At 34.9% G+C, this 25,163-nt stretch overlaps 1 protein-coding gene and 1 long non-coding RNA gene across 4 annotated transcripts in view; one reads left to right on the top strand and one right to left on the bottom strand.

The window, feature by feature from the left end:
* The window catches only part of LOC110267971 (uncharacterized), a 110,981-nt gene that overhangs the window by 61,126 nt on the left and 24,692 nt on the right, over positions 1-25,163 (bottom strand). The window lies entirely within an intron of this gene.
* Positions 17,842-24,534, top strand: LOC107625745 (S-adenosyl-L-methionine-dependent methyltransferases superfamily protein). 3 transcript variants are annotated; one of them, XM_016328450.3, is made up of 7 exons: positions 17,842-18,064; positions 18,146-18,210; positions 19,073-19,206; positions 19,551-19,693; positions 20,092-20,163; positions 23,606-23,704; positions 23,965-24,534. In XM_016328450.3, the coding sequence occupies exons 1-7, from the start codon at positions 18,001-18,003 to the stop codon at positions 24,126-24,128; spliced, it is 741 nt and encodes a 246-aa protein (XP_016183936.1). In that variant the 5' UTR covers positions 17,842-18,000; the 3' UTR covers positions 24,129-24,534. The 3 variants fall into 3 exon arrangements, with proteins under 3 accessions (XP_016183936.1, XP_016183935.1, XP_088359883.1); XM_016328449.3 differs by having other exon boundaries at positions 23,962-24,534; XM_088503757.1 differs by having other exon boundaries at positions 17,880-18,064; positions 19,659-19,693.

The following is a 25,163-nucleotide window of genomic DNA, read 5'->3' as shown; positions in this document are numbered from 1 at the left end:
CCCGCTCATCTAATTAGAATCTGAGCTTCACTCAAGAACTCTGAGATATTATTGCTTCGTGACTTATTTGTATTCTATTTTATTTATCTAGTTGCTTGGGGACAAGCAACAGTTTAAGTTTGGTGTTGTGATGAGCGGATATTTTATACGCTTTTTGGGGTTAATTTCATATAGTTTTTGGTATGATTTGGTTAGTTTTTAGTATATTTTCATTAGTTTTTAGGCAAAATTTATATTTCTGGACTTTACTATGAGTTTGTGTATTTTTCTATAATTTCAGGTATTTTCTGGCTGAAATTGAGGGAGCTGAGCAAAAATCTGATTCAGGCTGAAAAAGGACTGCTGATGCTGTTGGATTCTGACCTCTCAACACTCGGAATAAATTTTCTGGAGCTACAGGAGTCCAATTGGCACGCTTCCAATTACGTTGGAAAGTAGACATCCAGGGCTTTCCAGCAATATATAATAGTCCATACTTTGCTCAAGGATAGATGACGTAAACTGGCGTTCAACGCCAGTTCCATGTTGCAGTCTGGCGTCCAGCGCCAGAAACAGGTTACAAGTTGGAGTTCAACGCCAGAAACAGGTTACAACCTGGCGTTGAACGCCCAAAACAGCCCAGACACGTGAGAAGCTTAAGTCTCAGCCCCAGCACACACCAAATGGGCCCCAGAAGTGGATTTCTACACTATCTATCATAGTTTGCTCATTTTCTGTAAACCTAGGTTACTAGTTCAGTATTTAAACAACTTTTAGAGATTTATTTTGTATCTCATGACATTTTAGATCTGAACTTTGTAATCTCTGACGGCATGAGTCTCTAAACTCCATTGTTGGGGGTGAGGAGCTCTGCTGTGTTTCGATGAATTAATGCAACTATTTCTGTTTTCCATTCAAACATGCGTGTTCCTATCTAAGATATTCATTCGCGCTTAATTATAGAGAAGGTGATGATCCGTGACACTCATCACCTTCCTCAATCCATGAACGTGTGTCTGAAAACCACCTCCGTTCTACATCAGATTGAATGAGTATCTCTTAGATTCCTTAATCAGAATCTTTGTGGTATAAGCTAGATTGATGGCGGCATTCATGAGAATCCGGAAAGTCTAAACCTTGTCTGTGGTATTCCGAGTAGGATTCTGGGATTGGATGGCTGTGACGAGCTTCAAACTCGCGAGTGTTGGGCGTAGTGACAGACGCAAAAGGATCAATGGATCCTATTCCAGCATGAGTGGGAACCGACAGATGATTAGCCGTGTAGTGACAGCGCACATGGACCCTTTTCACTGAGAGGACGGATGGTAGCCATTGACAACGGTGATCCACCAACACACAGCTTGCCATGGAAGGAACTTTGCACTTTTGCATGCATGAGGGAAGAGGAATACAAGAGAAAAGCTGAAAATTCAGAAGACAAAGCATCTCCAAAACTCCAACATATTCTCCATTACTGCATAACAAGTAACCTTTAATTCATGCTCTCTTGTTCATTTGCAAGTCAACTGATAACCACAAATTAATATCCTGACTAAGAGTTGCAAAATAACCACAGCTTGCTTCAAACCAACAATCTCCGTGGGATCGACCCTTACTCACGTAAGGTATTACTTGGACGACCCAGTGCACTTGCTGGTTAGTGGTACGAGTTGTGAAAAGTGTGATTCACAATTCGTGCACCACATACTAATAAACATCTCGCATCTAATTGTCTTAATTTATCATGCTATATTTCTATTGATGTCCTAATTACATGGAATCGTGACCATGTATTTACAACATTCTTATTTACCTTGGCATTGATTATCCCTTGTATTTTCCTCCTCTCGGTTCTAGCTATTTGATTTCATGTCCCTTTCTTTTCTCCCTTTTCAGGATTGCCACCAGAAAGGGTAAAAAGAAAGCCTCTAACAAGCCACTGGCGAGGACAGGAACGAAAAGAGCACCAGCTGCGGAACCATCCTCAACATCAGTCAAGCCATCAATAAAGTGGGTCAAGAGGATCATCAAGGTTGATGAAACCGAGAAAGCCTTTCTAGCAAGGGACACTGTGCGGTTCACTAACCGCTACTGTGAGCAGATGTTCCCCATCCTGGCTGAGTGGAACTATAACAATGAGCACCTACTCATCCTCCCTACCCGCATTGTCGATTTTGTAGATCCCTGCATTGAGCGCAGACAATGGAGATTCTTACGGAGACAGTCACGGCAGATCAACCTCTCATGGGTAGTTAAATTCTAATCCAATTTTCACATATCTGAAGGGGCCATTCAGCGAGCTTTAGATCTCCCCTCTTCTCTAGAAGGATTGGACGCATACCAAGAAGCCTCTCTCAAGTGCCAGACCTATCAGTTTGACTGGGACGCCGTCCTCAGAGTTATAGCACAACCTGGCAGCAGATGGATCTATGGTTACCATCGATCCCGACCTAAGGGCATATTGGCTTCAGCACTTACCTTAGAGGCTCGAGTGTGGGAACAAATCATGTCCCACTATGTCTTTCCAAGCACTCACGAATCCTCCTTCATTGCGGACATGGCTGTTCTCATCTGGTGTATCCTTACAGACCAGCCTCTCAACTTACCGAGACACCTCTGACAAGCGATGGGACATGTACAGATTGCTGACAACCTACCCTTTCTCGCCTTGGTTTCAGATCTAGTCTCAGCAGCCAGAGTCCCCTACAGAGCTAGGGACACCAAGACCATAATTCCGCGGGATGATCAGTATGTCCCCAACGGAAAATACATCAGATCCACAGCAACCACTACCAACCGGACTGCAGATCCGGCTGGAGATATTCCTTCTTCTTCCACATCATAAGCACCTTCAACAAATCAGCAGCTCCTTCAGATACTCCAGAGATTGGAACGGCTTGACCGACAGGCAAAGTGAATGGAGCACCGTAACAAGCACCGATTTACATACCTCAAGGAGCTGATTGTTGGTAACCACCCACCTGAAGAAGAACTAGACACTCCGGACTCCACTTCACCTACCAGCACCAGGAGCCATGACAACCCCGACTGTGGAGATGCTGTTACCAGCCCCCCTTTGTTCCTGACTGATGGCACCGAGGACGATACCAAGCTTTAAGTGTGGGGAGGTCAGTCAGTACCTGACTTCCGGAGGTAATTGCTTTTTCTTAACACCAATAGGTTATTTTTCTTTTGTTAGAATATGATAGATTGCATGATAATAATAGTTTGCATGTATGTTTACTTGGTTAAAGTAATAAATTTCTTTTCAAGACTCTATTTTATAATATTTCACTAATTTAAATTGAAAAATTTGTGTTAAACTTGTTTGAAGACTATAAATTGGAACATGAATTATAGCTAAGAACACACAACCTGTGAGATTTGAGCTTAATTACATGGTTACACTATTTAACCATAACATTTTATTATTATGTATTTTCTTCTCTATGATTGTAACCTATATTTTGTTCCACTCTATATGTCTAATATTTAGTGTATTTATATGCATACATATGATTGAGGCCATCATTTGTTACTAGCTCACTTATCCCAAACAGCCTACTCTTTCAATCACCTTTGTTAGCCACCTTGAGCCTTTTAATCCCCATTTATTCTGTATTTTACCACATCACTAGCCTTAAGCAGAAAAATAAATTAATTACCCCAAATTGAATCTTTGTTAGCTTAAGTTAGAGATTGTGTATCAATTAAGTGTGGAAAACTGTGGGAACTTGGGTTAATGAAAGTGTACAGTGTTTCATTGATAAAATATTAGGAATTTGGGTACCTACTCATGTGAGACCAGAAAAATTAAAATTCCATGTGCATTGATATGTTATGTTTACTTTTATATTTTTAATTAAAAAAACCAAAAAAATTCAATTAAATAAATAAATAAATAAGGGGACAAAATTATCCCAATGTTAAGTTAATGAAAGATCAATGCATGTGTGATAAAAAAAATTAAAAGAAAAGTTGATACATGAGTATGTGATGTAAAAGTGGGAATTTTGGGTAGCTAGGCATAATTTGAGTTATATAAAGTGTGTGTGTGTTTAGGTGAGAACTTAGGTTAGTCAAGGATTCAATTTATAGCTCACTTAGCCATACATATACCATCACCCTTACCTTAGCCCCATTACAACCATGAAAAGACCTCATGATGTTTGCATTGGTACATTAAATATTTGTTGATTGGTTAGATGAAGAACAAAGTTTTAGAAAGCATGACTAGAGAAGAGTAGAGTGATCCACCATAGACACTTGAGTGATTAGAGTGCATATACACTATCAGTGAGGGTTCAATGCTTGATTCTATGTTCCCTGCTTTCATGAGCTATCTTCTTACAAGTTACTTGTCTCTTATTGTATGATTTGAATTAGTAAAATCTGATTTATATTTATCTTGGAGAACTTATTTATTTTCAACCAAGTATGCAGAACCATCTTAGCATATAGTTGCATTCATAGGTTGCATCTCATGAGTCTTACTTTCCCCATTCATTTATTTTATCTCTTTGAGCTTAGCATGAGGACATGCTAATGTTTAAGTGTGGGGAGTTTGATAAACCACTATTTTATGGTTTATCTTGTGCTGATTTGAGTGGCTTTTATCAAGTCTTTACACACTTATTCATACTATTTGCATGGTTTTACAATTCCTTCCTAGTTTTGTTCTATAACTGAGAACTTGCTTCCTAAACCTTTAAATTGTGTATTTTTAATTCCCCTTTTATACCATTTGATGCCGTGATCTGTGCGTTAAGTGTTTTCAGGCTTTATAGGGCAGGAATGGCTTAGAGGATGAAAAAAAAGCTTGCATAAATGGAAGGAGCATAAGAAATAAAGGAGACAACCAGCGAGGAGCGACGCGCACGCATGGCTCACGCGTGCGCGTGGATTGGAGTTTTGCACGGTAACGCGTGCGCGTGCCTGACGCGTACGCGTGACAAGGAAAATCGCCAAACGACGCGTACGCGTCACATGCGCGACCTACAGAAATCACAGGAAACGCTGGGGGCAATTTTGGGCCGAGTTTGGACCCAGTTTCCGGCCCAAAAACACAGACTAGAGCCAGGGGACAAGCAGAGACTCAACATACATTCACATTTGCATAGTTTTTAGATTTTAGATTGGAATCTTAGAGAAATTACACTTCCTCTAGGTTTTCTACACATTCATAGATTTCGAGTTTTATGCTTTTGCTTTGGATATTGAGAAGAGTCATTACATCCGTTGAAGTTTCTATTATTCTAGTTTGCTTTCTTATTCCTTTACTCTTTTGATTACTTATTGACCCTGTTCAGATAAGTATGTTGCATTTTAGGATTTATTAATGCTAAGAATTATTTTTACCTTTAATTAATTTTCAGTTCCTATTTTATTTAATTTATCATGTCTCCTTCTTATATTTCTGTGAACGTTATATTCATGTCAATGGAGTAGATTCCCAACTTGGCTTGGGGGTTGATTAAAAGGAGACCCTTGAGTTGGAATGCTCAAGTGATTAGTTAAATTGGAAGTTGTTGGCTAATTCTCTATTTACTAACGCTAATCCTTTCCAAGGGAGAGGATTAGGACTTGCGAATAAAAGTTAGCTCAATCACTTGACTTTCCTTTATTTAGTAAGGGTTAACTAAGTGAAAATAACAACCTTTTGATACTACACTTGAGAAAATCCAACAAGGATAGAACTTTCAATTAATCATTCCCCCGATCAAGGCTTTTTATTCTGAATACATAAATCTCTTTTAATTTACATTGCTTTAATTCACAATCCTTTATTTTCCTGTCCTTCAACTCTAAAAAATTCTCGAAAAACTCCTGATTAATAAAATAGCACTCTTTTGTCAACTCGTTGGGAGACGACCTGGAATTCATACTCCGAGTATTTTATTCCAATTTTGTGACAACCCTTCTAAATTGATAAGCAGATTTTTGCTGGTTAAAAATTGTACTCACAACGTTATTTCTATATTGATTTCTTAATCGGCCAATTTCCGCTGCGTTAGAGGGCTGGCCGTATTGCTGTATGGAAGGTTATGGGGATGGTTGTGAATATGCTTGTGTGCACGGTGGTGGGTATGGTTGTGGGTATGTAGGTATAACAAGTTATGTCGAAGGTTATAGAGATGGATGTGAATATGCATGTGTATGTTAGTGGATCTGGATTTGAGTGTTGCGGTATTACTGGTTGTGAATATTCCTGTGTGTATGGATATGGTGGTGGGTATGGATATGACGGATATGGTGGTGGGTATGGTTGTTGCTATGATGGTGGGTATGGATATGGTAGGTATGGTGGTTGTTGCTTGGGTTGTTAGTGTGGTGGTTGCTCTTACTATGAGGTTGCTGCTCTACCATGTATTGGTTGTACGGTTGATAGTTCTCAACATGTTGACCAGTTAAGATGCACGCAGAACTGTTTGTCCATTGCGAGATCCATTGCTCATGTTCTACTGTCCAATTCTTATTTTTTGGACCGGTCAACACTATGTATAGGATGCTCCAAGTTTCCTAGGTTTTCTTAGGGGTTCTTGATAAAAGCCAAATTGCCTTCTCACCCTATTAGTTGGATGCTACTCTACGATCTCAAAACATATTAGAGATACAATTGCACTCCACAGCCTCAAGTGGGATTGTATGCATCCCATACAAAGTGTAGAAACATATCAAAGATCAAAGGTATAAATACGCAATCATCAATTTAATTCAATATAAGTAAAAATACAAATGATAAAATATGTATCCCATCCGAAGAAAGATCATCCAACTTTCTCTTAACGTCAGAGGTTGTCCAATTTCTATATTGATATGTGGTGGGTTGATAATCATTCCACCTGACATATAATGTTTATATTATTTCTATAGAAAAATAATTAAATCCACATCTTATTTAAATTTACATGCGAGCGAGTGAAAGGCTAGTATCCACTGGTAGAGGCCCTATTGACGACATTCGTATCTAGGCCCACACAAGGAGCAATGCGAGAGGACCATCCATGTTCTTGAAATCATACCTTGATACCTGACATAATGATCAATACATGTGTGCAAGGCATGTAGAACCCTAATCTAAACTTCATAATCTCAGAAAACTTTCGAAGCAACGATAAATACTTTCAGTGCACGGTAATTCCAAACTTGTCACTGAATAACATCATACCAAATAGCAACATTAGCTGATATTTCACACATATATTTCCTTACCCAATCGGTTAGTCAAATGTTAGCACCATTTTAGGTTCTGTGGAACCATAACAGCTTAATTCCACTTCCTCTATGGTCGTTTGGACTAGTAGCTCTACCAAATTGGTTCATGCACTCGATCTCTATCCCGCTTGTGTTGTGATCAGTTGATCCAGTCACCGAAAAACCATGATTCTGGAGTCGAAAGATCATGGCGATATCTTCTAACGTAATTGTGCACTCGCCATGTGAAAGATGAAAAATGTGCATTTCAGAACGCCATCTTTTAACTAGTGCATTCATCGTCGGATTGTGAGTCACAATCTTCCTAATATGAGATATATGATAATCCAGTTTCTCTTAATTGTTCCTCCATCTTGACATTGTATGAGTCAATTTAGTTTAAGTGTCCGTTGTATAAATTTTTTGTACTCTACAAACAATAATCATAATTAACAGTCAATAACTACTCAATTTAGTAACAGCTATAATTAATAATTACTAAATTAATATTCATATTAATTACTAACTCGTCAATTTAGTAACAACTATAATTAATAATTATTAAATCACTACAAACTCTAATAATTGATAATTAGTAAACACAATAATTACTTACTATACATGATGTCGAAGATATTTTATAACGTGGTCCTTAATACGTGTGATGTCATATTTTTCTATTTTCGTCTTTTTTAAACTATATAATAAAAAAATACCAACAATTGATGATAACTCTATTCTATTTACTAGTAATTAATTTTTTATAATCAATATTCAAAAACATATACTAAAAATTAATAATAATTCTATTTTTTCTAATAAATATGCAAAGTAAAACAAAGATTACTAAAAATGTATACTGTGCTAACAATAATAATTAACAATAATAATATTTTGAGTAAAAGAAAAATAGCTCCCTGACTTTTTTAAACGCGGACATTTTAGTCCTTCAAGATTGGAAAATACATTTCGATCCCTCACTATGTAAAACGCGTGACAATTATACCCTTCCGTCGAATTGGTGCTCGAAACGGTAACGGAGATTGCTGGCGTGGAGGAGTGGTGAGTGATGTGTTCGTTTTGGTTGCTGAAGTGGATGGAGAACAAATTGTTGGAGGACAATTTGGTCCTGATGCTCCAAAACGACGACGTATGCTGGAATGAGCCTTATTTCATCGAAATGGATCGACGAAGCAATGGCCATTGATGGAGCGATCGTCGATGATGAATGAATAGGGTTCTTCATGCACAAAACCTGGAGGGAGATCTTCATTCGTCGTGCTAGGAGGATACGAGCGAGATGGGGTTGCGCCAAAGTGCTTATGCGGCGTATATGCCATTTTGTACAAGTCAAGAACAGCAACTAACCCTAACAGAATGTTTTTCGGGTGTCCATTCTTCAAAGTAATTTACTAATTTGGCAATGGTTAGATGAGACTATAATGTGTCTAATTGGGTGATTTTCTGAAAATTTGCTCCAGGTTAAAGAACGTCACTCCCAGTTCTTCTTTGTTTGGCTTGATGAACACCTGAAAAAAATCAGAGCCATAGAGTGTGAAGCATTTGGTATTGTGGATGATGCTGAGGGAATAGAAGTTGAAGAACAGCTGTTTTGAAGGCAAGAGGTGAAAAAAATTGGAGGATTTGGAGAGGAAGCTGTTATCTATGGAAAAAGAAAAATTCATGAATTTGTGGCATGTTACTGTGATTAGTGTAATTGTTGTTATTCTTGCTGTATATTTCTTAAAGGTCTAAAGATGATTGATGTACTTGTGATATTGTAATGACAACTGCCACTGCTGGCTGTGTAATTTGATTTCTTTGATATGAGAACAGCTAAATAATATTGCAAGTCAAGTCAAGTATTATATAAGGTAGTAATTTTGCATAGATTATAACCAAACATTACACGTTAATGTATCTAAGATAACAGCATAAGTTTACAACAAAATAACAAAATAACAGCATAAGTTTGCCACAAAATAACAAAACGTCTACTTGGCTTGTAAACAGGTTTGCCAGACTTCCATAGCTAAAAAGCATTGTTCAATTGATGGTAATAACTAGGACAAAAAACAGAATTTATGGAGTTGTCTTCAGTTATTCTAATACTTGGATCCAGGAGTATGGATGAACTTGGAAATCCTTGTAGTGCCACTGCTAGCTGCTTTTAATGTCTCTTTTGATGGAGTGGTTCTTTGAGTTTGTGGTGGATTTGGTGGTCCAGCAGGTGTTGGATTTGAACTTGTTGGGGGCTTGACAATTGTTTGTTTGGGTCTGAATTTAGTGGCAGCTGCTCAGTTTCTGGGTTGGTCCATTCTTGACAACTGGGCTGGAGGCCTGAATGGAGTTTGGACTGGAAGAGCAGGTGGTGTTACTGCAGGTACTTGATGGAACATTGGTGCAGCTAATGGTGCAACCCCTGATGATGCTGGCTGCGTTGTTGTGCTGGATGGTAGTCCACCAGTATTCTCAAGGGTGACATTATTCTACAAAAGTAACCAAAATATCAAATATTCAAAGTAGTCAGGCAAAAAAAATTGATTGGCATTTAAATGTGTATGCTTAATGGTTGTCTTACAGCAGATTATTCTTGCACAGCACTAGTTTCAGCATAGTTTTCACCTTGAGATTGGTTTAGATCCTATATATTCAAAATCCAGCAATGTAAACAAAATGGACAAATTAATCCTTAAGAAAAATAAAAAATGACATTATAACTACTAACAAATTTTAAAATGTACACGGGACTTACATACCTCTAGTTGAGGTGCTGATTGTGAAAGGGGAAGCAGCACCAAGGCTTGTGAGGCATCAGCACACTTCTTAGGTTTTTTACTTTTTGGTTTTCAATTAGGGTTGCTTGGTGCTCCTTTGCAAGTCTTATAGTTATGTCCTTTCTCGTTGCACTTTCTACAGGTAACTTGAAAGCTTCTCTTCAACTTGTCTCCTGAATATGAGCCTCAGTTGGGTCCTTGTTGCGGTTGTGGACCTTTGGCTTCCCAATAGGTCGCTTGATGGGTGGTGGAGCAGGCCTAAATTGGTCAGTGACAGTCCAGAACTCCTCACTAGGAACTGGTTTTATGCAATGTGCATATGTCCTATGAATGGAATCCATACATAGCCAGGGATGGACATATTCCTGTGGCTGATCATGCCTCTTTCTGATTGCAGCAATATCATGTATACATGGCATGCCTAAAATTCACATGTAACCAATCATTACTTCAGGACAGATGAAAACAAAATCTTACAAATTGCCATGTGTTGCGCAAAAAATAAAATCTTACCAGTCAGTTGTCATATGTTGCATGAGTAGGTGTGTTTGATGAGGTCCACATCCACTTTAGTCTTTTTTCTGGTAACTTCAAATCTTTTTCTTTCATTGTCTCCCACCCACTCAGCAATCCATCTGTTGCTGGGTTTTATCAGCCTCTGTAATCATTTCTCTTGGACTGGTGCAAGCTTTTCACTATGGTGCTCTAACAGCCTAATGTGCTTGGTCATTCTCCTCATTAAGTAGCACCTAATTTCTTCACACATGGTTAAAACTGGCTTAACTCTGTACTTCACCACCTTCGCATTAAAAACTTCACACATGTTGTTAGTGAGGTTATCCACCTTAGGTCCGTGGCTGAAAAAAGCTTTAACCAAAGTTGCAGGTTCGAATTTCATCAAGTATTCCCATGCTGCCTTGTTAACCCCCTTCAGCTTCTCCATGGTCTCTTTGAACTCTGGTTCAGTTGTGCAATTAGCACACTCCCACACTATGTCTCTAATATGTATGTCTTTGAACCGGTTAATGAAGTTCTTCCACACGTGCATTACACAGTTTCGATGATGTGCTCTCGGCATTACCTCCTTTAATGTTGGTAGCGGGCCCTACATAGAGTATAATGATGCAAATAAACATTGTCAGAGGGTATAAGTCTAAAAGTTTAAAAGTGTTTAAACAGAGTCGTGCAAACATGCTAATCACTTATTACTAGCATAATCTATCTAAATAAACTATGTAAAAGTCTGACCTTTTGCTAGTCAGACATAAAGTTCCAACCGTATTGATTGGCATCACCCAAATCTTCCTGAAGCAATGTGAGGAACCATTACCATGATTTCTTAGTCTCCGATCTTGCAACACCATATGCCACTACATAGAATTGGTTGTTCGCATCCTGTGCAATTGCTGAAAGTAGTTGGCCTCCGTGGTATGTCTTTAGAAAAGCTCCATCTAGATGGATGAAAGACCTACATCCACTCTTAAAGCGTTGCTTATAGCCCTCGAAGCAGATATATATTTTGTCAAACACAGGGAGGGATTATGGAATAGGCTTCACATCAACTCTTGCTGTCGAACCCGGATTACTCTTAATTATCTCCATGCCATAGTCCCTGAGTTTCCCATACTGTTCTTTTTTATTTCCCATTATTCTCTCTTTGGACTCTTTCACTGCTCTGTAAACCATCTTCGAATGCACCACCAGGTTAAACTCTTCTCTAAGAAAGTCAATTGCCTCATTAGTTGCCATATGAGGTTGGCTTTCCATTCTCTTCTCCACTTTCTTACTGATCCAGTGTTGATCAGCAGCATTACTACCCAAGTCTCTTGCACAGGTATGCTCTGGCTTGTAAGTCTTTACTTGGAATCATAAGAGAGTCTTGTTGTATGATAAATGTGTCAGCCATGGACAATCTTCACCCCTGCATCCAACTCTCACCCTTTCCTTATCATTTTTTATCCAAAGAAGTTTCCTGCCTTCAGATATGAACATATCTCTAGCCACTTCTTTGAATCCATCAATGGTTGCAAACTTGGTTCCAATCTCAAATCTACCCTCTCTAAACCCATAATTATCATTGAACACTGGAAAGTCATGTTTGTTTCCCTCATCCTCTGACGACACTGGTGTGTGAAGATCCTCTTATCATACTCATAAATGGGTTCATCATCATCTGAATCCTCTTCATTTACATAGAGGCCGATTAAAGGCCTATCATTAGTTGCACATTAGGCACAACTTCCTTAGCAAATCTAGCAGGCCTAGTTCTTTGGGCCTTCACATTAGGCCCAGTTCCTTTGGGCTTGGCAGTGGGCCTAGTTCTTTTGGTCTTCACAGTAGGCCCATCACCTTTGGCAGCACTCCCACTTGCACTCCTTAATCCACCTCTTTTTTTACCTCCACTTGACTCTACCCATGTCCCTTCTTTCACACTGCCTTTTTTTTTGGTAGAACCTTGTCCTTTCCTTTCAGAATTCTTTTTTTCCTCTTCCCATCATCTTTCTCATCAACACTGGAATGATCCTCATCTGGAATAGTTTCCGAGCCAGCCGGAGGAGGTTTATACAGTTCATCCTCCCCACTTTTATGCCCATTATCTTCTGTAGATGGTGATGATTGAAGCTCCCTCATGATGATGTCAACATCAATAGGATCATCAAATTCTTCCGCCCCCTTTTCTGCTGCAGCATGTTCTTCCACTATCTGTGGCTTATCAACGGGATAGTCGAAGTATATGTAAAATTCATCAGTGGTTGAATTCTTGAGCTTGTTCTCTCGAAGTTCATTGATCCCTGTATCTCCTCTCAGGGCAGTCCAGCCTCAAGATCACTGCTTGTTGAGTCAAACCAATACACTGCCCTATATGATGCATATCCCAGACCCTTGAATAGTGTAACCAAATCTCCAAAATTCACAAAGTCTAAGTCCATCTTCAGAAAATTTTCAACTTTCCCACCAATATACTCAAGAGTTCCACTCGGTTTTCTACCAAAATGGCCTCCGTGATAAAAAAAAACAGGTACCACATACATATCATCCATCTGCATTATCCACAAGTACATAAATCGGAGATTAAACCCTAGATCAAGTGCCCAAAATTTTGAAATCAATTAACTCCACATAGCTTTTTCTCATTCTTTTACCGAAAAAAAAAACATGCAATCACCCCATATCACAACCCCATGCATTATATTGTCACAAACAGTTAAACAACATACATAGTCTTGATTATTACCCTTACCTCTGCAGATGATGGCAACTTCCTCTCAACACGAAGCTTGTCGTAACTTTCAACAACCACCACGTCCACCGAGCACACCACCACTTTCAACTGGAGGAAGTCGTTCTTTTTTTTGGAGGGAGAATGGCGTTTGTGTTCTGATAGGATTTTCTGTAATATATGGAGTGACTTTTGGGTGTTATGGGGATTACGAAGGTTGAAATAAGGTGGGGGATGCATATGTTGTCGTTTTGGAGCATCAGGACCAAATTGTCCTCCAACAATTTGTTCCCCATCCACTTCAGCAACCAAAACGGACACATCACTCAGCACCCCTCCACGTCAGCAATCTCTGTTACCGTTTCGAGCACCAATTCGACGGAATGGCATAATTGTCACGCATTTTACATGGTGAGGGATCGAAATGTATTTTCCAATCCTGAATGACTAAAATGTCCGCGTTTAAAAAATTCATTGACCTATTTGTCTTTTACTCTAATAATTTTTTAACAAATATTTAAGTTAAAACTAAACTTAGTTAACAACATATGCTAATAATTAATAATATTGTTATTTTTCAATTAAATATTTAAAATAAATGATAATTTATTAAAAATATATCCTAAGCATTAATAAATAATAATAATAATTCTATTTTTTTAATAAATATCCAAATAAAACTAAAATTAGTAAAAATATATGCTAAAAATTATTTATAGTAATTATATTTTTTTAATAAATAATTAAAATACAAGACAAAATCCTAAAAATATGTACTAACAATTAATAATAATTTAGTTTTATTATTAAATATTTCAAATAAAACTAAAATAACTAAGAATATAAATTAATAATAATAAAAACTTCTAATATTTATGTAAAATAAAAAAATTTCTAAAAGTAAATACTAATCATAAATAATAATCAAATATAATATATTTTAATAATTTTTTAACATAAAAGTTAAATCAATAAAAAAATATATACTAAGAACTATTAAATAATTCTAATTTTTAAAAAATTTTAAAATCAAACTAAAATTACTAAAACATACTAACATTTAATTAATAATATATACTAACAACAACTAACTAAGACTAAACACCAGTACTATTTCTACATCTACAACAATAAATCCAATTTTTTAGCTAGTCCTAATCAACTAAGAACTATTTAATAAATAATAATCAACAACAAAATAATATTAATAAGTTATAAAATATTTTTTTTTTACCACTTTTAGCTTAAAAAAATTACAATAACTATCTACTATCAACAATAATAAACAAGAACTACAATACTTGTGTGTATTTAATGTAAAGTAGCTGCCCTTTTGTTCTTAGTTGTTGTGAGATGAGGGGTTTCAACTTTGTAAAAGTGATTTTAGGAGAATGGGGAGCCAATGAAGAAGAAGAAATAAGGGAAGATGTAGCTAGTTTCAGGTTAAGCTATAGTAAGGGAGAGAGTGTACACATGTTAGCCATGTAGGACAAAATGTTAACGACGTTTTGCACAAAATGACAATGCCATTTTTCTATGATCGACGTCAACATTTTCAGATTTTCTGGTACCACCTCTCACAACGATGTTAAACATGCCTCGTGGGACATTTTGGAGAGATACATTACTTTCGGCCCAATATTAAAAAAAAAAGTTCATCCTTTTGCACATGTTATTGTTAGGTTTGTTTCATGGACCTTAGTGTAACATCACAATCCAAAGACAAAAAAGACAATGGTTTTTCTATAAAAAAAACAATGGTTTTTGAGTTAGTAAATTGATAAGTTGTTTATGTGATTAATCATCTAATTTTTTTTTTAATTATAAAGGGTTTAATTGTGGGACTAAAGATATTTCTTATCATAAAGATAAATCAACCTAACTCCCATCAATAACTTTTAAAATTGATCTAATGTAGCCTATGTTAATTACATATGAAGTGCATTTGTTTATTTATTTTTCAAAAAGTCATTTTGATTGAAATTTTATTTTTATATATTTGTATAAATTTTATAAAAGTATTGAGCGTGAGTGAACCACCTTTTGTGTTGTTCTTGTTGAGAGCATGGAAAGTTGGTGGTGATAATGATAATTGTAGTGGTGAAAGTAGTGATGAGAGTTTCGACACTTTAATTTATGTAATGTCATTTACAAGATTGTTATTAATATGCTTGTCAATTGTTTGATCCCGTTTTTTTGTGATATTTTTGGTCGAATAAAATATGATTTTATTCATGGTAGAGAAACTCCTAATAACATTATCATAACTTAAGAGATGCTACACTTTATGAAACGGGCCAAATCTCGTAATAGAGTCCTTGCTTTTAAGATAGAATTAAAAGAAAATTATAACAAAGTTGATTGGAGATTTCTTAAACATACTATTGGATGTTTTGGCTTTCCAATGCACATTATCATCTTGGTTATGAATTGTATTTGATCATCTTCTCTTTTGGTGCTCAGAAAAATAGCAATAAATTGAACAACTTTGCTCTTTATAGAGGTTTTAGGCAAAAGGATCCAATGTCTCTTTACCTTTTTGTGCTCTGCATGGGGAAACTTGCATGCTTCATAGCTAAGAAAGTAGAGGATGGTTTGTAAGGAACCAGTTGTTGTCTTTAGAGGGGTCATCGGATTACTCACTTGATATTTGTTAATAATTTTATTCTCTTCTATAAAGTAAAAAAAAAATCTCGACTCCAATTGATTATGAGTGTGCTGGACACTTTTTGCAGGGACTTAGGTACGAAGGCGAATGCCCACAAGTTTAGGATGTTTTGTTCTAAAAATGTTTCGAACAAGAGGAATGATTTATTTATAGGTGTTTCTAGCATTTGTTTTACTCAAGATATAGTTAAATACTTCGGATCACTCAATCGTTCCAAAATCAGTAGGAAATCTTTCAATAATGTTCTGAATAAGATCAAGAATATATTAGTGAATTGAAAAGATGACTCTTGAATAAAGTAGGAAAGTTTTGCCTTATCAAATCAATGTCATTTTTTCAATTTCTTTGTACAACAAGATTGACGAACGTGTTCTTAATTTTTTTAACTGGAGGATTGAGTAGTTTAGGTATAAGGGACTCTTACTGTGTTAAGATATATATCTTTTTGGCAAGTTGAGCTTGCAACTTTTCCATCAATTGAAAAAATTATAGGTTCCTATCATGTTGGAAAGTATCTTTCAAGCTAAATGTAGTTAGTCAATGAAGTGTGAGTTTATGCTTCTAATATCTAGCTAGCGAAGTATAACTAAGGCATCTAAGCTCAGGGATAGTTTCAAGTGGAGCATGCATGATTTTTACTAGTTATTTTCGTATGATAAGTGGCTGTCCAATGGTCATCTCTCATATGTTTTGCCCTTTATTCACATCTCAGACATAGAGCTCATGGTTGGAGAGATAACATGTGACATCTGAACAACTCATAAACCTTTTGCTTCGAAAATCTATCGAACAGGTGTTAATGGTGTCTCGACATACGTTGGTCCACAACTTAGCCAGATTCAAAATAAATAACGCTCAACTAACACTCTACAAATATCAATGTTTAGATTTACATTACTATCTACCCGACTTCACAGAGATGGAATACAGCGACATGAGCTTGTTTAAATAAGTAACTAATTCCTACAATATTTTTTATTAATCTAGAAGAGATATCTAAACAACCTTCCTTATAAAAAAGAACAATTATCCACTATCAAAGGAACCACTTCATACAAAAGTCGGATGGCGGCACCACTTCTTCCACAGAGACGTTCTCATCAGCACCCAAAAGGAGTCTCGACCTCACATTTAGGCCCAATCTCTCAGTTTGAAGTTGTGATGCACCAACACTGACATAAACACAGGACATGATACGACAAAAGACATGCCAACATACGAATTTTAAAATCTTATAAGACACGAGGACACATAAAATATATAAAAAATATGAAGTACTTTTTAGAAAATGATAATGAAATTTTAATATTTTATAGATATTAAAACATAAATTAATTTTTAATTGTTTTCAATATCTTATTTTAATTATACGAAGTATTTAAAATATTTTTATTTTAATAAATAATATATATTATTTATAAATTTATTTAAAAAATACATGTTAAGAATAAAGGATAAAATTGGTAAAAAGTAAATAAATGATTAGTATCTATGTCCAAAAGTCCGTTAAAAAGACGCAGAAAAAGACGCAGAAGGTAAAGATAGTTGCTTATTGTAAACGTGGTTTTGGGAGCAAAATCACTTCTGTGTTCAAAGAGAAAAAAAATTTGTCAAACCAAAAGTTGAAGCTTTCAAGAAATTTAAACGTGCTTCTTCCTTTTTAACGGGTTTTCAAACACACCCTAATTAATCAAACTTATCCATTTTAATCTCTCCTAGCTATTTTTTATGTACTAATTGCCTGCTAAAATTTTAAATTATTGATATTATTATTATTTTTTATTATTTTTAAATTTAAAAAAAATACATATGTATATCTCGTTTACACGGTAAACCGATAAATCAGATATACATGTATCGCGTTCACCTGTCTTATCTTATTTACACGGTAAAAGAGATACATGTAAAATTATCTCATTTTGAAGGAAATAAAAGAGAGATATTTTTCGGTAATTATTATAATTAATTTATTTTAAAATAAAAAACACCTATTTGTATTGTATGATGTTGTAATAAAGAAAAGAAAAACATAAAGGTGAAATCTAAATCCTGCCTAGCTAGTTCACCAAAAAAAAAAAAAAAAAAATCCTGCCTAGCTATGATACCTATGTGTTGGTGCTAACTGTACCACTCACCGATCGGCGTTGGCAACAAACAAACAAATGGAAATTGCTCTCTTCTCTCCATCGTCACTCTTCTCCGAAGAAGATGATCACACTGCTACTCGTACTCTCTCTCTCACCCGTCAATTTCCGTGACAATTGCATTGCACTCCCTAATCGAGTATTATGTTTTTCCTGAATGCAGGGGAGGAAGCAATATCAGAGACTCAGGAAACCTACGTTGAGAGGAAGCACCAGTTTCCTGGAATGGTAAGGTATAAGTATGAAACTTTTCTTCTCTGGGAATGTTTAACCAGTGTTTTAGGGTTTAGGGCACTGTCTAGCAAAGCCCTTCAAAATTGCTTTGGTTACTTTGAGTTTCTTGTTGCTAGAGCAGCTATCACATTCTAATTAATACTAGTGTTGGCTTAGTCCACTTGATTCAGCACATGACAGTTTTAAATAAGATCTTAGGTTTGAGTATTCTCAATGAAATTGACTATGCTAACCGCTAGGAGAGTTTTGTAAGCCTAATGGAATTTCAATATTAATGGTTACACCAAAAAATGCTATGACCTTGCCATGGTAATGAGGAAGAATTGCTTTAATGGAAAGTTGGAATTCAGCTTGATGTGTGTTGGAAGGGTGTAAATTGAGAATGAAGTGTTATACTGTGCAAAAGATGAAAATGTTTATATCTGGTGAATCTCGATGCTCAGTTAACAGGAAATCAGGATGATGTAACCATGTCAGGTCTTCGTAATCTTGGAAAGAGCCACTGTTTACTTGGATAATCTCAGTGTCACATTGTTGTACTTTTTTTTTCAGGCTAGTTGGCCTAGTGTTTGAGAGAGATTAGATGTTCTTGGTTGGGAACTTGGGATGGGAAAAGGTTAGTAAAAGTTGTCATGATTAGGTTTCTATGTGTTACGAAGTTCTAGTCTCCTGAATTAGGCAACTGTAATGTCAACTGTCAAAAGTTACCATTACATGCTTGCAATATTATGTTTCTAGAATTTTGTTACAAAAGGAATACGGCAAATGTAATATTTCTGTCACCACGTTAACTGTAACTATTTTGTTAGCATTAGCTTGCATTGTGCTGGTCTGAGGTGCTTTAACTTTTATCCAGGAGTTGGTTGTCCGAGAATTTTCCTTTCATCAACTGAATGCAAATTTACTCTGGCCAGGGACATTTGCATTTGCAGAATGGCTAGTTCAGAACAGATCATGCATTGAAGGACGTCGTGCCATCGAGTTGGGAAGGTAGTTCAATTACTTGGATTTACTTATTTGTTTAATGCTGTAGTTATACTCAACGTGTAGAAATCTTGCTCAAAATGTTCATTGTCAAGTGGTCTTGACTTGATCTTGTTATGTTAGCAATAATCTCTACATTTGTCCATAATCACTCTTGGTTGTACTATTTTCTTTTCTAATAAGATGATTTACTGCCATCATTATGGAAATGTAATTCTATGATCATAATGACAGAGGTATGTTCCTTGTTGGGGTCTGGGGATTAAATTTATGAAACAAATTATACACTAAAGAGCTTGTGATTATCATCCTTCTTTTGGGGCTCATGTTGCTTTTCTATTGAATTTTAGTGGCACAGGTGCTTTGGCTATATTTCTCCGAAAAATGTATAATCTTGATATTACCACTTCAGACTATGCTGATCAAGAAATAGAGGATAACATAGCTCACAATTGCAGGTCAAATGAAATACCTGTCATTCCACACATAAAGCGTGAGTCATCTTTAGTTTTTAGCTACCGAGAAGGATTTCATTTAGTTCTCCTATCAATTGTAGTTTAGGTTCTTAAGTGTGATAAACAAGTATCTGTTATGCAATCTTTATCACCATGTAGTTAGCATAACTTGATCCATATGAAGAGAGATCAAAACGTGCTTGTTACCTCTTGCCATCTCCTTCATGTGGATGATATGTTTTCTTGATCATCAAACCTGAAAGCACTTGAAATTCCGTTCTTTCCATCTTTAGAAGTGAGAACCTGTATATACTATGTTAATTAAAATTTCTGGGTCATTGTCAAATCTGATTTTTTTTTCACAAGTTTTTTGGCATACCATTTAATACTCATTTTAGTTGCTCTTAAAGAAATACTAATTTGCTTGTGTTTATAGATACTTGGGGAGAAAAGTTTCCAAATACTGATCCTGACTGGGATCTGATCATTGCTAGTGATATCTTATTGTGTAAGATTCTCTCCTCCCTCTTTTTTATTTTTTCTTTCTTTTTATTTTTGATTTTATATAAAATATTACTTCATTGAAATAGTGAAATTAGCCATTATGGAGTATAGCTCAAGAATTAGTTGATACACAAGGCGGATAATGAAAACTTCTGTTTTCAGCAATAACTAATAAACATGTAAATTAGAACCCTGGAAGCACAGATACAACATATAATAATATGTATGCTAAAAAATGACATATAATTGATATAGATATATTTGCATAAATAGGTGCAATTATTAAAAATAGCAATCTCGTCTTCTCCAACTTTGTCATCTACGAACACTATAGCTTCAAGGTCAATCCAATGAATTTGAAATTTTGCAAAGGTCAAAACTGCTATCATCCATTATAATGTCCCACATATTGGAAGCTCTTTGTATATAGTTTTCACTTCTCCTTGATAGGAGTCGAAGATTAGTATATACCCAATCTTAGGCATTTAATTAATCTCCTTTTGGAATGAATATGTGATCCAATTCGTTTAAGCATAAGAAAAACTCGGTTGCATAAGAAGCTTCGGTCCTAGCTTTTGAAGAGGGGCAATAGATCCATAGTTCACCACCAAAATATTGAGTCTAATTCCCATCTATCTCCAATTGAACCAAAGTTGGAAAATACATACGAGATCCCTGAGAGAATTTAGTAGCAACTTTTTTCCTTACACTTGTTCCTCTCTGTAGAGACCTATTCATTTTGATGAGGGGCAACTCTATGTGGAACTCCTTGAAACCACTTTGCATTATAGCATTATAATATCCATGCAAATTAAAATGAATGTATATATATATATATATAGACACACACACATACAGACACGCACACTAAAATTTAATAATTTAATTAACTAGAAGCTTAATTTGGTTTAGAATGATCCATACAATGGAGTGGGGTATTGCTCTTAGTTCATCTATCAAAGTGTATGCAATAAACAATTTGTAAAATGTTGGATACTTCTATCTTTTCTTTCTTTGATGCCTATAAATAGGTGATGTTTCCTTTCCTATCAATGTACCACATATCATATAACAAATGAAGAGTGAGAGCATCAATGTTGCACTTAGAGGCATATCGTAGATTGGAGCTATGAATTAATTATGTAGTCAATTTTTTCCCACCATAAATCATCTAGGATGAAGCCTTTATAGTTGCAATTTTATATTGATCCTCTCTTTTAAGTGTTCTACTATTGGCTAAACACCATTTCTTGCAAAGTTTGTTCTGTAGTTTGAACCTTTTCAACATCTCTATGATCGATGCAAATCATGTCTTAGCAATGGGAAGAAGTTTTAGTATCACGTGCACATTAAAGATGACATATCTCATTGAATGGTTCATGATAAAAATACTATAAATGAGACATCATTCAACATCTGTAATTTCATTTTCTCTATGTTCTTTGTAGCACATATTTTTCAAGGCTAAATTCGAAGTGTGCATAACACAAGGAGTTCAAAATATATGAGCAACCAACAACTAGCAAATTTACATATAGAAGCATTATCAGTTATGAGTTGTAAAACATTCTAAACTCCTACCTCAATGAGTGCTTCTTTAATAACTGAGCTATATAATGTCTATCTTACATTCCATAGTGCCATCAATATACTTCAAGAAAATAAGACTTTCACCTGCTGACATAAAATTGATCAAAGGACTTTTGTGAATTAATCTATACATCAACAACAATGCTAACTCCTTCTAAACTCCACAAGCTTTTAATTGATTGAAGCATTCTTTCAATATTTTTGTTTTCTCCGCCGCCATCCTTGTTCGACGTTGTTGCAAAAGAAAGTAAATGTTCAAAGAATGCTTCAATAAATTAAAATTTTGTGGAGTTTAAAAGGTGTTAGCATTGTTTCTAATGGGTGAACCGAATCTCAAAAGGACCTCTCAGCAATTTTATAGCGACAATTGTGGAAGGTCTTCTTTGTTGATGACACTGTGGAATATGAAGATAGGCACTATATCACTCTCATGTAAAGAAGTAATCATCAAGGTAAGAATTCAAAATGTTGTGCAACTCAAAATCGATAATGCTTCTGTTTGTCAAGATGCTAAGTTTCTAGTTGAAGAAGATTATTCTCATATTCTTTGAACTTTCTGTGCGGTGCATATAATGAATTTAGTCTTAAGAATGTATTTGTTGCAAAGTATATTAAGAGGAATCAAGTTACATATCATTAGTGTTGTTAGATCATAGACATACATCACGATGTCTCATTTATTATAAATTTTGTCATGAATTTTCCAATGAGATTGGTCATCTTTCATGTATTTCTGCTGCTGAAGTTTCTTGCATTGGTGATGTTGAAAAGTTTCAAACTCATGAAACAAGTTCTGAAAAAATTGTGATTCAAGCCAACAGGGGAACACTTGTAGAAAAGATGATCAACAAAAAATTGCAATGATAAAAAATCTTCACTTTAGATTTACTAGGTTGGAAAAAAAAAATGATTTCATAATCAATTCACATATCCATTGTCCAATTGATGAGATGGAAATCTATGACACAAATACTTGTATTCTGTATTTGGTATATGATATATGGGACAATGGTAAAAAAATGGTGAAAGTGAATATATATCAGCTTGAAAGAAAGAAAAACAAACAAGTACTCAACATATTACAAAGTGATTTATCCTAAACTTATTGACTTATGAACTAAAAGCATGACCCTGTTTCATTGATGGCTTATGCTTTGAGCTTGAAGTAAATATGGTTCATTAATTTGTTACCTACTCAATTATATATAATATAACATGTATTAATTTTAATTTGCATAGACCTTATTGTGTATGGTGGTTTCAAGGATATCTAAACAAAGTTGCATCTCGTCAAGTAGGAGAATTTTTTTTAGAAAGGAAGAAGTGTTTAAAATTATGTTTTATTGATTTTAGGAAAGGAAGAAAATTGCTATTGAATCCTGGAATTTTTCTTTAGCTGCATATATCAATCTTGATCCAATTGAAGATATATTGGAAATAGAGCCATTACTGACATGGTTGAACTGTGGATTTTCTGCTTCTCTCCTTAATGCTAGTGCATTATGTTAAAAGACTATATTATGCATGTATAATATTGTTTACATGTTTTTTTTCTTCCTTAGCCGACCCCACCTAGAGGGACAAAGCTTTGTTGTTGTTGTTGGTTTTTTTTTTCCTTCCTTACATGCCCCAACCCAGTGTGTCTTATATTTTTACATTTTTACAAAATTGCCATGTCCCAATATCCATGTTGCATGTTATATTCATGCTTCCTAGCAGAGTTCCATGAGTTTTCATCATTTCATGAAATATCAAGATTGGTAACTCTCAAACTAACATAGATCTAATTTAGAATTGTTTTATATCGTTTACAAAATATCATGAAATATGTTTCTCACAATTCTAAATGCTTGCAGATGTTAAACAGTATGCAAATTTGATACAAACCATTTCATTTCTTCTCAAGTGTTACAAGCCAAGGGATAGGAAAGTGGTTCCTCCACCAGAGAATGATGGTATCATGCTGTTGACACTTTCAATCAACTTGAGTTATTCAAAATGAGAAATTCTTGCATGCTCCCGGATTACATTTAATGCGTGCTCTAGTAACATTCACAATCACTCATTTTCAAAATTACATCTACAAGTTAGTAGAATATCAAGAATGTGGTTATGAATGTTCTGAGAACATGCATTAATTATGTTTTAGGAGCACATAAGTTTTTCTCCTTCAAAATTTCCTTTATTATCGAGTCTCGAATACTTGTGCTAGCAGGGGGTATAGTGTTACCATGGCCAGCCTTTTTAATGAGCTGGAGACGTCGAATCGGGAAGGAAGACGAACAGCTTTTCTTCAATGGTTGCGAGAAGGCAGGTTTGGATGTGCAGCATCTCGGATCCCGTGTATATTGCATCAAGCCTATAGATAATGATGGATGAAAAAGTAAAAATTTGATTAAAGAAACGAGTAGTAAAGCATTCTGAGGAACACATTGAGGTGGGAAGTTGGAAGGTTGGACCCTTAACAAAGTTTCCTGTGGTCATAGTGAGGTTTTTGTAGTTTAATTTGCACACCTAGCTCGTATTAACAATTTTGAAGTTTAGCTTAAGCTGAGAGTAAATCGTGTCACAGTTTATGGCTTGTCTAATTGTCATGTTCTTAGTTTTAGTTGCCATTGTTAAGATTATGTTATCCTTCCTCTTCTTTTTTGTTGCATTATGGCTAAGTTCGTATTCTGTCGACAATATGAGTCATGAGACCTTAAACATATTTGACGGGGACAACATATGTGGGTGTAAGCATAGTTTTCCTTGGTATTTTCTATTCATTCAAAGTGTTTGTTTGAGCATTATTAAATTGATAAAAAAAATATTTTTTTTAATGAAATAAGATCTTTTTTTTTTGTAGTGTGTTTGGTAAATTTTTAATAGTAAAAATAAAAGTAGTAGAAAATAAAAATATATTTTTTTTGAGAAGTTATAATTTACATATTTTTTGAAAGATTTGTTTTTTTAAAAAAAATATTTTTATTTTATTTTATTCAAATATAATTAATAGATAAAAAAATTTTTTTACATGAGATATCTAAACATAAATTATTTTTATTTTTATAAAAGATATTTTAAAAAAATATTATTAAAATTTTTTTTTTGAGAATGACGCTCAAACAAATTCAAAATAAGAAAATAAATGGATACTAACATTCTATTTTGTATTTGATAAATAAAAAAATTTGATAAATAAAAAAGGTTATTAAGATGTAATTGTAGTTTTTGAAAATTAAAAATTTCTTTAAAAATATCTAAGGAAATAGTTTTTAAAGTTAATTTATGTTTATCAAAAGAAAAATCTACTAAAATTGGACCTGATTTTTTAAAATGTTAACAAAAATATTAACAAAACTAATCTTCATTTTTTATAATGATAAAAATATCTTTAAAATATTATAAAATTTAACAAAAATAAAAAAATTA

This window comes from Arachis ipaensis, chromosome B2 (genome assembly GCF_059453495.1).
Source record: "Arachis ipaensis isolate K30076 ecotype BB chromosome B2, ASM5945349v1, whole genome shotgun sequence".
Classification (NCBI taxonomy): domain Eukaryota; kingdom Viridiplantae; phylum Streptophyta; class Magnoliopsida; order Fabales; family Fabaceae; genus Arachis; species Arachis ipaensis.
The sequence above is the reverse complement of the archived record's forward strand: the minus strand, read 5'-3'. Positions and strand labels throughout refer to the sequence as shown.

Excerpts from the sequence above, each read along its gene's own strand:
- LOC107625745 (XM_016328449.3), top strand. The coding sequence starts at position 18,001 with ATGGAAATTGCTCTCTTCTCTCCATCGTCACTCTTCTCCGAAGAAGAT. Across the intron at positions 19,694-20,091 it reads TGTCATTCCACACATAAAGC|ATACTTGGGGAGAAAAGTTT; the intron begins GTGAGTCATCTT and ends TTGTGTTTATAG. Across the intron at positions 23,705-23,961 it reads TCCTCCACCAGAGAATGATG|CAGGGGGTATAGTGTTACCA; the intron begins GTATCATGCTGT and ends TACTTGTGCTAG.